The sequence below is a fragment of the Motacilla alba genome, chromosome 3 (assembly GCF_015832195.1).
Source record: "Motacilla alba alba isolate MOTALB_02 chromosome 3, Motacilla_alba_V1.0_pri, whole genome shotgun sequence".
NCBI classification, from domain to species: Eukaryota; Metazoa; Chordata; class Aves; order Passeriformes; family Motacillidae; genus Motacilla; species Motacilla alba.
Window position 1 is genome coordinate 95050126 of NC_052018.1, and position 17142 is coordinate 95067267.

The 17142-nt window shown below is 47.6% G+C and overlaps 2 protein-coding genes across 5 annotated transcripts in view; one reads left to right on the forward strand and one right to left on the reverse strand.

Annotated features, from left to right (window-relative positions):
* The window catches only part of RAB3GAP2 (RAB3 GTPase activating non-catalytic protein subunit 2), a 44519-nt gene extending 39354 nt beyond the window's left edge, over window positions 1-5165 (reverse strand). For all 4 annotated transcript variants that reach the window (XM_038133539.1, XM_038133537.1, XM_038133538.1 and 1 more), the window contains exon 1: window positions 4992-5165. In XM_038133539.1, the coding sequence (XP_037989467.1) occupies window positions 4992-5100 (109 nt within the window). In that variant the 5' untranslated portion in view covers window positions 5101-5165. The remainder of the gene's footprint in view (window positions 1-4991) is intronic.
* A 3187-nt stretch (window positions 5166-8352) lies between these two features.
* LOC119699132 (transmembrane protease serine 9-like) lies at window positions 8353-14806 on the forward strand. The gene is made up of 9 exons (XM_038132179.1): window positions 8353-8423; window positions 8703-8918; window positions 9222-9487; window positions 9763-9908; window positions 10361-10518; window positions 12972-13193; window positions 13495-13785; window positions 14041-14173; window positions 14621-14806. Exons 1-9 carry the CDS (start codon window positions 8353-8355, stop codon window positions 14804-14806), a joined length of 1689 nt encoding a protein of 562 aa, XP_037988107.1.
* Window positions 14807-17142: the final 2336 nt, after the last annotated feature.

Here is a 17142-nt window from a genome sequence, read left to right on the forward strand (position 1 = left end):
GGATTAAGTACTCTGACAGCATTCTGTCAGGTATGCTGAGAGAATGTCATTTACTCTCTTCCCCGTATCTGAGATGTATTAACTGCTACAGATGCAACCCAATTCATGCAGAGTGCCTGTTTTAATGACCATTTACAGGAAAACTGAAAGAAAGAAATACTAAACATAAAGACTTCCCAACAATCTGGAAAGGGAGAATCTGATTAAAGAGGCAAAGAAAAAGAGCTTGGAAGAAGAGTATTCAACAGGATTCAGTAAGACTGATACGGAAGCAGTAAACAACAACCCTAATACAAAATGCAATCTAGAATTTTATTTTGTAATGTATTTTTTTCTTTGTAACCTTGTTGGCAACTCTGAAGTAAAAAGCCTGGCCTTCTGTATTTCTGAACTAAATCAGCTGATCCAGATAAAAGCAAAGAGTAGAAGTCCAAAGATGTTGTTTAGAGGAACTGGGCTGAAGAGCACACTTTTCAGGCTGCTGTCAATGCAACAAGGCAGGATTTTGTAAAGGAGTTTCTCTGATAGACTTAAGCCATGACTTCAACTGCAAAAAGAAGCAGCAAAGTGACACCTTGTAGCTCTGAGGAAGCCCTCAGGTCGGGGGATCAATTTTTTTCTTCCCCTGAGTAAGAACAAACTCACTATCATAAATGGAGATATCACTGCTTGGGAACTCTCAAGGTGAAGTTTGGGTTTGTTGGCTTTTTTCCTTATTAATTTCTTTTACGTAATGGGAGATAAACACACCTGGGAACTAAAAATATCTGCACATCAACAAAGTACTGATTTTTCTGATTCATCTTAACACCCCCACAGTTTATCTAGCAGCAGTCTTACCTGGCTATGTCACTGTCACTTGCTGTCATCAAGCCTATAAAATGTTTTAAAACACAGTTTGAGTTGTGAGTGTACTAGAAGAACAGAGACACACATTGCTCTAAATAAATTGTAGTTAAATTCTTCAATTCATAAAGATTATAGGAAATTGTATCTGTCTTGCTCTACTTTCTGCCCTGTTCAGGTAAACATCCATTAATTAACTTCTGAATGCTAAAATTCTGTCATGCCTGCAAAACTTTATCACATATTGCAAGCAAGATGGATTTTTCCTTCATATGTGTGCCTTCATTTTAGACAGCTTTATAAGAATGTTAACTGCTACACCTGTTTCCTGATCCAGCCAACAGCAGCCCAAAACCTCTTCAACACAGCAAGATGTCAAATTAAATGTGGTGCAAACATTTCCTATTCCCAGTACTTGCACAGATATAACAGCAGTTTTCAGAGCCACTTAGACACCACTAGGCTCAGGCTCCACAGAGGATTTGTGTCTCATTAGCAGCATTACTCTTCCCAAGACTCTTAAATTCTCATGCTTAAGTCCTCCTCATTAAAATATGAAAAAGCACTCCAACCTTTATTTTCCTTAAGAATAAAGATATAGTAACTCCATATGAAGCATCTTGAACCAGCTCACTCCCTAACACCAGACCTATTTACTTTAAGCACGTGAGCCAAGATCCAACCCAACACCTGTTATTCTATTCCAATATTGATGATTAAAAGTAGCTATATTTTGCTTCATGGCAGATCAATGGTCAGCTCAAGCAGTCTATGAACATTTCTTACATTGTTTCAGCATGGCATCAGTGGCAATTTTAATAGATGACTGCATAAAACAAGTACAAAGCACACGAACCCTTTCTTCCAGTGTTTACTGAGTGAGCAGGACACAGGCACCTGCAGAAGTAACTTCACACAAAGCTCAAAAGAGAAGGACAGCTTTCTTTTCCTCTCAGTTTACCAGACAAGTGTATCCTTCGCACAAACAAGACAACCTATCGGGCTACAGGAAAAACTTAAATGAAGTTGTAGTTGACAGGATGCTTTCCGTCATCTTGTTCTACTGTACAACGTGTTTAAATGCTTACCCGTACAAAGAAAGGGGGAAAAATCAAGTCCCCTTGTAATAAAAATCTAGGTTTTTTTAATTACCTACACCTGTATTTTTAATATATGCAACACTTTGCTAAGCCTTTCAAGTTAAATTTGAAACTGACAACCTAGATTAACTTTTATATAAATGAAATATACTGTTTTAAATACAAGATGATAAGTTACAGGATTTTTACTCAAATTAAAGACAGCTAACTTCAAAACTGGACTAAAGTCACAGTATCACATCATGATTTAGAAATGTATACTGCCTGCATTTTCTGAAGCAATGAAATTTTCTTCATTTAAAATGTTACTGCAAAAATGCTTTTACAATAATAACCCTAAATTTTATTGCAGCAAATATACTCACAGAAAATACTTTAGTTAGTTCTGTTAGACCTATAATATGGCCAAAGTTAAAACAGCATTAAAAACTTCTTTGTCCTATAACTAAGAAGCAAAAAACAACAAGGCCTACAGTCTGCACTAAAACCCCTAAACCCCACACATTGAAGATTCCAGAGGCACCCGTTCAAAAACATTTGTCATCCAAAACCTGACAGGAATTCTTGAAAATTCTACTAAATACTTGAAACATTAAGTTATGACTAAAATAATTTGTTAACTCAAATGTGCTTTGTTAAATAAAAATATTTAATGTATTTTTATTTCCCTAAGGTAGACATCATTTGTAACTACAACCTTAATATACTAGCAGGAGTTTTCACACGAATGAAGCTTAGCTTTAGAAAAAAGAAAGGAGATTAAAGGTTCTCATCCTCAGGTAAAAAAAATACTTAAGAGTTTTGACAGGTGTTTGCTAGTATTTATATAATTGTTTGCATAAAAATAAACACCGCTTAAGTTGAGAACAAAGTTTGATTTGAAAGCAAATTAACATCTTCTATGTTGAACTTACTAGCAAAAAAATGCTAGACTGTATTTTTTTCCCTGCAGAGTAAAAATATAAAAACAGATTAAAATGCAAGTTTTTAAACATGCAACCTTATTAAACTATTGTTTTAAAACAGTACATTCTGTCAACAGAAGAGTTTTTAGCAAAGCATTCCCTGATAAAAAAGCAGTATTTACTCATTTCTAATTTAAGATACTGAGGCAAGTTGGAGCAGCACTTCCCCCTTGTCAGACACAAATGCATCAAGAATTTCTGCTTCAAAAATCACTAAGTTACAATCTAATGTCTAAACCACTCTGGGAACTCTCACTTGCTGACATTTATACTTATTTTTCCTCAACCACAAAAACAGCTGTGGTAGCAAAAAATTACAGGCACAAATCCAAACTATTTCAATGAATCTAAATGAGCATTATTTTGAAAAACACTCACTTCTGCCTCAATGACTGAACAAGCAAATATAAAAATAGTAGAAGACAGCCAACTCATTAAAATGGAACAACAGCCATGCATCTTCCTTGCTTCTATTATTTTGGTAGTTTTACAACATACTAAACATTTTCTCTGTATGGCTGCCATTTGATAAATCCACTCCAATTAAATATCCAAGTTTTTTTACACAAACACCTCTCATGTATCATCTAATAGAAGGAAAATATTTTAATTTCTTTCAACACCTACTTTTAGAAACACAAACACATTCCAATTCTTTGCTTTTATCTTCAGAATTCAAGAGATACTAACTGAAGCCTTTTGCTTCCAGAATCCCTCCTCTAGATACAAATGATACCAAAGAAAAGCCATATGGAATGTTATGCATTTTTCAAAAACTGTTAGAGTTACAAAACAAGCAGCAGCAGAAAACTGTTTTCTACCAAAATTTTGCACACAGAAGTTTTAGTGGCAAAATTAACTAGCTGAACATATAATGTACTTTTAAAGATTTTTAACAATTGTTGTGTCATGTTTTTAATAAGACCTGTAGTTAGAGGATAAGGACCAATGACTTTAAATGGGGAATGGATTTATACTGCATATTATGAAGCTTTATTATGAAGCTATAATAAAGAAAATGAGGCACTAGAAAAGGTTGCTCAGAGAAGCTGTGGATGCCCCATCTCTGGAAGCGTTCAAAGACAGGCTAGATGGGGCTTTGAGCAGCCTGGTCTGGTGAAAAGTGTCCCTGCCCATGGCAGGGGGGGTGGACTAGATTAACTTTAAAGGTCAGTTCACACACAAACCATCCTATGATCCCCCCTCTTCTAATTCCCCCACAGGCATTTTAGACTTATAAAATAAGCACCTCGATGTTTTCTCTTAAAGCTCTGTCCACAGTTGTGAGGATTTTTACAAGCATCCTCATTAACCTCTTCAAACACTTTCCTTCCCTGCTGTTGCCAGAAACCAAAAAACATCAGCCAGATGTAGTTTGTATATTTTGGGGGGTATACATCTATATACACACACTTAGACACAGCATACAGTTAACACACTATGCAGTAACAAATACAAGAAATAATGTTGTAATTCCCTGTGGTTTCTAGCCAGGGCATGGATCTGTTGAGAATGGAGCTTCCATGTCAGGCAGCTCAGCCTGCACTGCCTCACACAGGAGAAACCTGATCCACAACTTTAGCCTGTAACTGCTTTAAGATTTGTTGTCTTTTAATTTAAGCTGCCAAGCTAAACCTTTAGTACACTTCCAGCACGTTCTGCGTTCCTAGATAATCTTGCATGCGCAAGTGTGTTGTCTTTAGGAGAGAGTCTTCAGAGAGGTGCACTCCCAGCAAGAAACCTACAAACTTTTGAAGTTTGGGGCACGCAGAGTCAGTGGCCAAAGAACTTCACCTCCACACTACGGGATAAGGAGTGACACCTGCGAACAGCTGCGCACCTGAAACTTCTGGACGCCAGGAAAGTCTGATTTTGCAGGTGAAGATGTGGCAGCTACGGCGAGACACCCACCCTGCGCCACAAGAGCGACCCCGAGCACTCGGATAACACGGCCCCCCGCCAGCGGGCCGGGGATGGCAGCGCGGCGCCGAGGGAGCGCAGGGCCCGCAGGGACTGCCCCGCGGCCGGACGGGCCCCGCGGGGGCGGCGGGCACAACCCCGCACCGGGGACTGGACTCACCGCTCTCCTTGCCAACCGCGGCGCTGCCCTGGCGGCGGTGCGGGCTCAGAAAGTCGCGGGCCAACTCCAGGTCCTGGAAGTGGGCGAAGGGAACAAGAGCGCAGGACATGCTCCCGCTGCCGACAGAGCCGCCGTCGCCACCCAACCCGGAAACGCTCGGCCACTTCCCTCCGGCCTGGCGCGGCCCCGCGCAGGGCGCATGCGCCAAGGAGGGCGGCCCCGAGGGGGAGGTGCTGAGAGGGGGAGCGCTGAAGACACCGCCCACCAGGGCGCAGCAGTGCGATGTTTAACCGCGCTTTCTGTGGAGAGTTTCCTCCCAAAGTCTGACCTAAGCTTCCCCTGGCACAGCTTGAGGCCATTTAATCTTGTCCTGTCGCTAGCTGCCTGGGAAAAAAGTGCCATCGCCCACCATCCCGCAAGCTCCTCTCAAGTAGCTGTAGTGAGCTATAGGTCATCCCTGAACATCCTTTTCTCCAGGCTAAACAACCCCAACTCCCTCAGTTGGATTTTACTATCTAGACCTAATATTGAACCAGCACAACCCAAAACCTCCATGTGACTTCGATGAATAGAAAACACCTTTCATGGTTAGTGAGAACTGGGTTCCTTTCATTCTTGACTGCTCTTGCAAATAAAAAGCTTTTAATTAGATTTAATGTCAACCCATTTCTATTCCTTCTCTGGACACTGCAGCATCTGAGTGACAGAAGCAGATATGATGATTGAGATTTGCTATGTAGTGGCATTGGTACAATGCTGATAGCTGACCTGCAGCCTCCAAAACCTCTTCTTCAGGTAAGGAGAAAAAAGAATGTGTGGAAAGAACACCAAGGGATGTTTTCTGGACCCAGAGGAAATACAAATTCCCCTATGCATAAGACTTGACAAATTTTTAATGGACCTTACTCGACTAGCCTTTATATGTGTACACACACACACACACACACATATATATATATATATACATATATATATACATAAGAACTATTTCTTGTTTTCTCACAGGGCTCTTTTAGGTGATAGCAATGTGTGTCTTATGTAGCTAAAAGCAGATATAACTGAGAAAAGCAGAAATAACTGAGAAAGTCCAAGTCATTCTGCAAGTTTGGTTTGGGATCTAGGTCTCCTACATTGTCTTTAAATACCTTCTAAGACTAAACAGATTTTTGCTAAGAGAAGTTTCATGCCAAATGGGCTCCAGTTGGATTGTCCTAAAACCACAGACTATAACAGGTTATAAATGCCAGAAAATCTCTTGTGAGATATGCAAAGAAACTGGCTTTAATTTACTCTGACAACTTCTAATGTCTTCACCTGTTCTATTTTGTTGTAGTGATGTGCTGGTTTAAAACCCAGCAGGAAAGTTAACCCCACTGAACTGCATCTCCTCCTCCACCCTCTTCCAACAAGCGACAAAACGCTGGTAGGAACCACAGTTTTATTGAAAAGCTTGTAATAAATGCAGTACCAATAAAAGAGGGCACAAAAGAGGCAATACCAAATAACAGGGTATTCAGCATGGAACAAACACAAACATTTCCTGGAGAGAGCCTGGCATTGTTTCTTTTTGCTAGCTTTAATATAATTGCTTTGATATAGTGCACTAATTACCCTGTACTATACACTACTAGTAGTTTTAACTTTTGTATTGGTTAGAATCTTTAATCTAAAAATATGTCATAATGAATAATTCATTCTCTATAAAATATACCTGAGGTGGCAACAATGGGACTCTACGGTGGCCATGGTGGCTTTATCTGGGTGCTGAGCAGCCACACAGTTCCCAGCCCCTTTCACGAGCCTGGCAAAAAGATAAGGAGCTTTCTACTTCCAGAACCCCAGATTTCCTGCCGATACCACAGCCCCACAATGAGGTAGGTGGTATTGAATTAAAGAGTGCTAGAAACTCCATTAATCTTTTCCTTTGTACCCAGGACAAGTAATCAGAGCTCAGTAATTTTGCCCTTGGCAACTACAGGAACACTTTCTGTTTACGTTTCAAAGCTGTGGCTCCTCAAACAATACACAGGTTAGACTTGAATTTAAGCAGATCAATAATCCTGTGGTCATTCAATAGACAGTTGTTCAATCCTGTTTTTCTGAACAAGCATAGAATTACATGATGCGTAGTAATAGGAAGGATACTCTTCAAAAACAAGCTCACAGTGTGGGAAAAGTTGAGACAAGAGGCTGGTGAATTTGCAGATGCCTTAAGTAAACGGATAAAGCGTGTAAAGAAAACTTTTAAATGACATTTTAGAATTGTAACATGCACAGTCACTAGTAATGTCAACTGAATTAATAAAGAGTATGGAAGAAATTAAATCAACAATATGGTTTGTCATTCTTTAGTGAAGCTTTCATGACATGAAAATTTTCCTCATTAGAGAATAGTGAACAGTATAAGACTCTCATATCCATGCCTGGTTTGCTGTGCATGAAGAAGTCAAGTTAAGAACTACCAAGATATCAATGAAAGAATAAAATACAGCAATGAATACTCAGCAAATAACCTGATATTTCAAGACTGTCTCGAGTACAGATAAACTCATATTAACACTTTGGCTACGCAATAACCCTTTGTGTGTTTCTTATAAGTTCAATAGTTCCTAATTTTTAATGATTCATTATAAATATATGGATGACTACAGAAAACAAAATTATGTTTTGAAAAACATCTGACATATTTCAAGGAAAGTTTCTAAAGATATTCAGATAGACACTTAATAGCCTAAATTAACAATACATTTCCAGTAAGAATAATAAATTGCATTGGAATACATGCTGCTGAACAAAGGCCTTAATGAAGTTCAGAAAAATAGACAATTAGGCTGTATACAGATTTACACTATATGAAATGCAGGTAATGATTTGTTTGGGGTCAACACAAGAAATTACAAAAGGGGAAGGTTTCAAAAGGAGAGAGAGTAGGTTTAGATTGGATATGAGGAAGAAATTCTTGACTCTGAATTTGCTGAGGCACATACATGTGTTGCCCAGACCAGCTGTGGATGCCCCATCACTCAAAGTGCTTGAGAACAAGTTTCTGAACCAGGATCGAAGCAACAGCGTCTAGTGCAAGCCATCCCTCTCTCCCAATGGCAGGGGGGGGTCAGACCTAGAGGATCTCCAAGGTCCCCTGTACCCCAAACCATTCTATGGTTCTTGGATTCAATGTTGTTCTGCCCTCCATGACCCCCAAGCCACAGATCCCCATGGTGCCCAGAACACAGAACGCCCAGCTCTGTGACATCAGCCCCAGGGCACCACAGGCAGCAGAGCTGCAGCGGGAACTGCGGCTGTGGCTGTGCTGCTGCACGGAGCCCTCAGTGCTTGCAGCTGACACGTGCCTCTGGCAGCCATGGATTGGCTCGGCCTCCTCATCCTGCTGACCGTGGCTGGGCTGGCACATGGGATATGGGACAACTGCGGGTAAGTGGTCCCAGGCCCAGGGAGGGAGCCACAGCAACACTTGCGGCCTTCCCTGGAGGGGACCCGCCTGTCCCCCATGGCTGGGCCACAGCTTCCCACCCACCATGGGAAGCCTCAGTTCCTTGCCAGCAGCCAGGTTCTGGCATGGACAGACGCACACCCCATGGGCTTCCCTGGCCTGCTGTGCGTGCAAGCCCTTGTGGGCAGGGCAGAGGGCTGAGCTTCAGCCTGAGCCACAGCAGGCCATGAAGCAGCATGGAAATTACTTTCTGCTTGCAGATGGACTTGTGGCCTCCGACCCATGGTGTCTGATTCCATACCTCGTGATGACGGCATGACACGCATCGTGGGTGGCACAGATGCCAAGCCAGGGGCCTGGCCCTGGATGGTTAGCATCCAGCACCCCTGGTTACCAGGTGCAAAGCATTGGTGTGGAGGGTCCCTCATCAGTGCAGAGTGGGTCCTCACGGCAGCACACTGCTTCGACAAGATCAAGTAAGGAGGAGCAGGGATGAGCACATCCCCACAACACCAGCAGGTGCTCTGTCAGCAGCACCACCCGCTATTCCCGTGCCCTTTCCTCTCAGGCAGACAGACTGCCACACTGCTCAGGAGAAGCCTGGGCTCATGCCAAGGTTTCCTAGCAGCTTCCAGCTTGACATTCCCCCAGCCTAAGGCATGCATACCTGCCAGAGCACTGGTCCCTCCCTGCCTTGCCAAGCCGAAGTCTGGCAACTGCTGGGATACTGTGGCACATGGCTGTGCTCCCTCTCAGCCCTCTTTCCATCTTCCTTTCAGGAAAATCAGCATCTTGGATGTGGAGATTGGTGCCACCCAGTTGACTCAGCCAGGCCCTGGGGCACAAGTGCGCAAGATCAAGAAGTTATTTCGTCACGAAAACTATAAGAGAAGTGATATAAGTAATGACATTGCCTTGCTGGAACTGAATGAGCCTGTCCAGTGCAGCCCTTACATCCAGCTGGCCTGTGTGGCTGACCCCACCCTAAGAGTCTCAGAGCTGCAAAACTGCTGGATTGCTGGCTGGGGTTCAACCACAGAAGGAGGTGAGTTCCCAAGAGAGACTCCTGCCTGCAGAGCTAGCTCAGCACACCGAGGAGACATCTTGGGCTTCCCCACAGCAGAGGCCAAATCCAGGCTGCAGGACGTACACCTCTGCAGAGATGGACCTGGCCTTCTCCCCAAAGGCTGGCAGCAGGGTCACAGTGCCCCAGTGCCTCTGCACCAGCAAAGATACCAAGAAATGGGTATCCCCTCCAGACAGGGGAGGAGGAGAACTGGCAAGGAGCTGCAGGGGGATAATTCCTTTCTCTGCTCACAGGTGAAGACTCAAGTGATGTCCTACAAGAGGCCAAGGTCCAGCTTATCGATGTCCAGCTCTGCAACAGCAGTGGCTGGAATGCAGGGAAAATCCACACCCACAACTTGTGTGCTGGTTACCCGCAGGGCAACATCGACACCTGCCAGGTAGGAGCGTGCCACGAGCTACTAAGCCACTCAGCAGCACCAGCAGTCCAGGCAGCACCACTCCAACACAGCCCAGGGCCTGCTTTGCCCAGCCACTCAGTCACCATCCCAGCCCCAGCTCCCCCCGACTGCTGTGGGGGCTTCCCACACAATCCCCATCCACACCTGCCTGCCCAGGGCTCCCCTTGTGCCAGAAAGCCCAGAAAGCCCTGCTAGTGCTCTTGGCAGCACAGAGGTCCAGGTGCCAAAGCTCCATCCTCTGTACATCCAGGAGTCCTGTGCAGAGATGACAGAGAGAGGCCTAATTTAGAGGACCCCATGCCATTCACAGCCAAGCTTCTGGAGGCTCAAGCACCTGAATACAGGTCTGGCAGGGGCTGTGAGAGAGGAGACAGCCCCAGTGCTGACAGGGGCCACCGAACACCATGTTAATCCTCTGTGCTCTGCTGCAGGGTGACAGCGGTGGTCCTCTCATGTGCCAGGACAACAACGCTGACTCCTGGTGGGTTGTTGGAGTGACCAGCTGGGGAAAAGGATGCGCCAGAGCAAAACTGCCTGGAGTCTACACCTCCACTCAGTACTTCTATGACTGGATTCTAACCCAGATGGGGCTGAGCCCATTTGGAAATGCTTCCTGAAAAGCAGGATGGGCAGGATCCTGGGCACATTGCAGTGCACCACAACCATTTCCTGCAGGGGCAATGCCTGCTGATCCAAAGGCAGCCTCAGGGTCAAAATTCTGTCTTGACCACACTCCTCTCCTGTGTGCATGCAGACACTGGAGATAACTTAGGTGTTGAAGTAAAATTGCCTATGGTCACAAGGAACCATCTTTTCAGTGCAATTAGAACTCCTGGGCAAAGTAATGACTGCCACAATTGGCAACTGCAGAATGAGCCTGAAGGCAGACCTGCTAGGCACAAAGGGACAGAGTAGCCCAAAGAATAACTCAGAGCCAGAGTGCCTGATCAGAGAAGAGAGATCTCTGTGCCACCATGGGCTAGAGAAACTTGGTACATCAAGCTTAGGAATAGGGATAGAAAAAAGACACCCTGGGGGTGGTGCTCAAATGCACACAGGCTGCTTGATTAGGACCTGGGCTAAGGGAACAGATCTGGGAAACTCCCAAGCACAACAAGGGAAACTCCTGGCTCCTGACTGGAGTGCCAGTGCCCTAAGGCAGAGCCAAATTTCACAGGCAGCAAAGGGGGATTGATGTGCCAGGTGGTCACACTTCACAGATACTCAAAGCAAGAGCTGGGGTCATTCTGGGGAGAGGAACCTGGCAGGAACAGTAGGAAAGCACACCAGGAATGCTGTGGAAGGCCAAGGTGAGTGGGCCAACACCACCTGCAACACCAAGACTGTTGAAAAATGCTCCAGCAGTAGTGCTCTTAGGTCCCGTCTGGGCTGCCATAGTGCTGAGGAAACTCCCCTGTGTGACCATTCTGGAGGCACAGGAGACTCCAACAATCCTATGGTTGCCCCATTTGATTCCCTACCACGCCACTCTCACCCAGTCAGAGCAGGTTTCCATACCCATTCAGCCTCAGGATTCCCCCAGCAGACTCACAGATGTTGCATTCCATAAAGAGTCACTGGCTCCTGCTGCAGTGCTCAGTGTCCATTCAAACCCTGGCCAGTGCCACAGCTCCCTGTGCCCTCTGTTATGCAAAGCATGAGCAGTTCATGGCCTCAAGTCCCAGGCTTCTGCCAGCCAGAGCTCAGTCTGCAGCTGGCACTGCAGCCGCACACCCAGCTCCCTGCCTCCCTGCCCCAAATGGATTCCTCAGCTGCTGCCTGCGCTGGGGACTGCACAGCCTCATCCTGCAGGAAGAGAGGCCTAAAGAAAGGGCAGGTCCTGATAGGACAAGGGGCAATTACTTTACAGTGACAGAGGCTATTGGTAGTCACATATTCTCTGAACAGAGACAGACATAGCTGTCTCCCAGGATTTTCCTCAGAAGCTGTGAGAAAGCTCAGAAAAAAGAATGAGAAACAATTCTTATCGCCACTTGCTGCACTTCTTGTTGTGCACATGTGGAATGTGTTATGAAGATTTGTTTATCAAAGTGTGATATCTTTAATTGGATTCTGGTGATGGTGTTTTGGATTGATTGACCAATTGGATCCATGTGTGTGTCATGACAGTCTGGTGAGGGCGATGGGTTTTCCTCAACAGTATAGAATAGTATAGTATAATAAAGCAATTGATCAGCCTTCTGCAGTCACGGAGTCAATGCTCATTATTCCCATGTTGGGGACGTTGTGCTACAATAAGGGTATCTTCAGCTGGGATCACAGGAAGGAAATCTTGATTGTGACTGTACTGAGGCAAAGGCATGGGTTGCCCAGACCAGCTGTGGATGCCCAATTCCTCAAAGTGTTCAAGGACAGCTTCTGAGCCAGGCTCTGGACAGCTGGTTCTAGTGAAGGCCATCCCTCTGTGCCCAAGGCAAGTGGGCTGGAGCTAAATTATCACCAAGGTCCCTTCCATCCCAAACCATTTTGTGGCTCACTGATTCCATGTTGCCCTTCCCCCAGTGGGTCTCTGTGCCCAGAACCCCACAGTGCCTAGGACACAGAACACCCAGCTCTGTGACATCAGCCCCAGGGCACCATGGGCAGCACGGCTGCTGTGGGCACTGCAGCTGTGGCTGTGCTGCTGCACAGAGCCCTCAGTGCTTGCAGCTGACACGTGCCTCTGGCAGCCATGAATTGGCTCAGCGTCCTTGTCCTGCTGATCGTGGCCAGGCTGGCACATGGGATATGGGACAACTGCGGGTAAGTGGTCCCAGGCCCAGGGAGGGAGCCACAGCAACACTTGCGGCCTTCCCTGGAGGGGACCTGCCTCTCCCCCATGGCTGGGGCACAGCTTCCCACCCACCATGGGAAGCCTCAGTTCCTTGCCAGCAGCCAGGTTCTGGCATGGACAGACGCACACCCCATGGGCTTCCCTGGCCTGCTGTGCGTGCAAACCCTTGTGGGCAGGGCAGAGGGCTGAGCTTCAGCCTGAGCCACAGCAGGCCATGAAGCAGCATGGAAATTACTTTCTGCTTGCAGAGATCTATGTGGGCTCCGACCCATGGTGTATGAGTATGAGTACCTGGATCATGATGACGGCACAACACGCGTCGTGGGTGGTGCAAATGCCAAGCCAGGGGCCTGGCCCTGGATAGTAAGCCTTAAGCATCCTGCAATACCAGGCACAAGACACCTGTGTGGAGGGTCACTCATCACTGCAGAATGGGTTCTCACAGCAGCACACTGCTTTGACCCCATCAGGTAAAGAGATGCCAGAAATGGGGACACCCCCACAACACCAGCAGGTGCCCTGTCAGCAGCACCACCCGCTATTGCCATGCCCTTTCCTCTCAGGCAGCCAGACTGCCACACTGCTCAGGAGAAGCCTGGGCTCCTAGCAGCTTCCAGCTTGACATTCCCCCAGCCTAAGGTGTCTGAAGGCACTCGGGCCTGCCAGAGCACTGCTCCCTCTCTGCCTTGTCAAGTGGAGGTCTGGCAACTGCTGGGCTGCTGTGGCACACGGTTGTGCTCCCTCTCTGCCCTCTCTCCATCTAATTTCCAGGAAGATTGGCATGGTGTATCTGGTGATTGGTGCCACCCAGTTGACTCAGCCAGGACGTGGAGCACAACTGCGACGGATTAAGAAGTTAGTGCGTCATGAGCACTATAATCCAAGTGACAAAAGTAATGACATTGCCTTGCTGGAACTGAACAAGCCTGTTGACTGCAACGCCTACGTCCAGCTGGCCTGTGTGGCTGACCCTGCCCTAAGCCTCTCAGAGCTGCAGAACTGCTGGGTGGCTGGCTGGGGTTCCACTGCTGCAAGAGGTGAGTTCCCAAGAGAGACTCCAGAGCTAGCTCAGCACACGGAGGAGGTGGCTTGGGCTTCCCCACAGCAGAGGCCAAATCCAGGCTGCAGAACATACACCTCTGCAGAGATGGGCCTGGCCTTCTCCCCAAAGGCTGGCAGCAGGGTGACAGCACCCCAGTGCCTCTGCAGAGGCAAAGCCACACCCTAGGAAAGGGGATCCCCCAAAGCAGTGGAGCAGAACTGGCAAGGAGCTACAGGGGGATAATTCCTTTCTCTGCTCACAGCTCAAAACTCAAGTGATGTCCTACAAGAGGCCAAGGTCCAACTCATCGATGTCCAGCTCTGCAACAGCAGTGGCTGGTATGCAGGGGAAGTCCACACCCACAACTTGTGTGCTGGTTACCCGCAGGGCAACATCGACACCTGCCAGGTAGGAGCGTGCCACGAGCCACTAAGACCCCAGCAGCACCAGCAGCCAGAGCAGCACCGCCCCAACACAGCCCAGCGACTCAGTCACCATCCCAACACAGCTCCCCCCGACTGCTGTGGGGGCTTCCCACACAATCCCCATCCACACCTGCCTGCCCAGGGCTCCCCTTGTGCCAAAAGCCCAGCAAGAGCCCAGGTAGTACTCCTGGTAGCCCAGAGGTCCAGGTGCCAAAGGTCCATCCTCTGCACATCCAGGAGTCCTGTGCAGAGAAGAAAAAGAGAGCCCTACCCTACAGGACCCCAAGCTACTTGGATTTAGATTTCTGGAGGCTCAAGTGCCTCGAGAAATGGGGTACAGCTCTGCCATGGCCTGTGTGAGAGAAGGAGACAGCCCCAGTGCTGGCACAAGCCACCCAACACCACCTGAATCCTCTGTGCTCTGCTGCAGGGTGACAGCGGTGGTCCTCTCATGTGCCAGGAGAAAAACAGTGACTTCTTCTGGATTGTTGGAGTGACCAGCTGGGGAAGAGGCTGCGCCAGAGCAAAGCGGCCTGGAATCTACACCTCCATTCAGTACTTCTATGACTGGATTGGCATCCACATTGGCCTGGAGACAACTCAAAGTGCTTCTTGACCACCAGGATGGGCAGCATCCAGGGCATACTGCAGGGCACAGCAAGTGTATCCTGCTGGGGCAATGCCTGCTGATCCAAAGACAGCCTCAGGGTCAAAACCCTGCTCTGTCCTGACCACACTCCTCTCCTCTGTGCACACACACACTGGAGTTGATTTAGTTGTTGAAATAAAGTCACTTTGTTCACAGGGAACCATCTTTTCAGTGCAATTCCAACTCCTGGGCAAGACAAGAAGTGCATTGCTCAGCACCTGCAGAATGAGCCTGGGGGCACAAAGGGACAGAGTGGCTCCAAAGTGCCTGGTCACCGAGGAGAGTGCTCTGAGCCACCACGGGCTGGAGGAACCTGCTACCTCAAGCCTCAGAAGAGAATAGGAAAAAAGCAGATTCCTTGGGAATGCTGCTCAAATGCACACAGGCTGCTGATAAGGACCTGGTGTGAGCCTGGGCTAAGGGAACAGATCTGGGAAATCCCAAGCACAACAAGGGAAACTCCTGGCTCCTGACTGGAGTGCCAGTGCCCTAAGGCAGAGCCAAATTTCACAGGCAGCAAAGGGGGATTGATGTGCCAGGTGGTCACACTTCACAGATACTCAAAGCAAGAGCTGGGGTCATTCTGGGGAGAGGAACCTGGCAGGAACAGTAGGAAAGCACACCAGGAATGCTGTGGAAGGCCAAGGTGAGTGGGCCAACACCACCTGCAACACCAAGGCTGTTCACAGGCATGGCCAACCTGTGAGCCAGGGGGGAATGATGCCTGGACTTGGCTCCATATTTGGGAGGAGATGAGGGCAGAGAAAAGGAGGGGTGAGAGAGAAAAGGAGGAAGATGAGAGGGCTGTATAAGCCTGGCCAATGGAGAGAAGGAGCAATCAAAGAGCCAGCTGCACAGACACAAACTGCAGCTTTGTGTGCTTGTTTGCCTGAGTCCTGCACATAACCACCACAGGATGGGCAAGAAATTTTTCTCCACTCACTAATTAACAAATCATCTACAAACCGTACAAATTTGTGCCCTAATTTTAAAGCCTTTCAATCAAATTTTGATACTGGGGGCTGGGGGTGCGGGAATGGGTGGGAATGTCAGAGCATTCTCTTGGCTTGGCTTCTAGGCCAATGGAGTCCTGTCGCATAGTGGGTGGCACTCTTCCCTTTGTGTTAGTCAAGATGGGCTTCCCTGAGAACAACCACTCCACATCTGTACTGGTCCTTGCCACCCTGACTTAAGTCATGGGCTGCTGGCTCACTAAAGATTCTGAGTGCAAGAGTGTCACTCAAGGCTGCAGAAGGCCATTACCCTGTCTAGTGAGGAGACCAGCTTAGAGTCACCCAATTGCCCTGGCACAACTTCACTGTGCTGTCTTGGCAAAATTCTGCTGCCCATAAGAATTTCTGTCAGTGTTGCACAAGCTCAGCCACAGGTGTCTTCTGATCTACAACAAGAATATTTCCCGTCATGTCTAAAACCACAAGGGATGTGAAACTCCTTTTTCATGCCAAAAAGGGATTTCTACCCCCTTCTGTGTGTGCCCAGGGACCCTAGCACCCTGGCATGAGGGACACAACACTTTCCCTGTGCCTGTCTCCAAAACCATTTGAGCAGAAACTTGAGTGTTCTAGCAGAGACTCAAGGCCCCCAGCCTCACACCTCATGGGGACCTCCACAACTCCTCTGTGGCCACCTTACGCTGATCATGCTGTGCACGCTTTCCCCACCCTCTACCAGTGATTTAATCAAATCTGCACCAAATGCCACAACAATAGAGAGGCTCAAATGCACCCTTACAATTTATACAGAGTCTGCACATGGAATTGTAACACTTCCCATTTGGCTCTTTCCTGCTCTAAAGAGCCCAGGTGAACTCACATGCTGCCAACAAACAGTTGCATGTTTGGAGGAGCGAGGCTCTAAGGGTACTTCTCTATGGTCCTATCTGGGCTGCCATAGTGCTGAGGACACTCCCCTGTGTGACCATTCTGGAGGCACAGGAGACTCCAACAATCCTATGGTTGCCCCATTTGATTCCCTACCACGCCACTCTCACCCAGTCAGAGCAGGTTTCCATACCCATTCAGCCTCAGGATTCCCCCAGCAGATTCACAGATGTTGCATTCCATAAAGAGTCACTGGCTCCTGCTGCAGTGCTCAGTGTCCATTCAAACCCTGGCCAGTGCCACAGCTCCCTGTGCCCTCTGTTATGCAAAGCATGAGCAGTTCATGGCCTCAAGTCCCAGGCTTCTGCCAGCCAGAGCTCAGTCTGCAGCTGGCACTGCAGCTGCACACCCAGCTCCCTGCCCCAAATGGATTCCTCAGCTGCTGCCTGCGCTGGGGACTGC

Coding starts and splice junctions, on each gene's coding strand:
- LOC119699132 (XM_038132179.1), top strand. CDS start 8,353: ATGGATTGGCTCGGCCTCCTCATCCTGCTGACCGTGGCTGGGCTGGCA. Junction 9,488..9,762: donor GGGTTCAACCACAGAAGGAG/GTGAGTTCCCAA, acceptor CTCTGCTCACAG/GTGAAGACTCAAGTGATGTC. Junction 14,174..14,620: donor GCAACATCGACACCTGCCAG/GTAGGAGCGTGC, acceptor GCTCTGCTGCAG/GGTGACAGCGGTGGTCCTCT.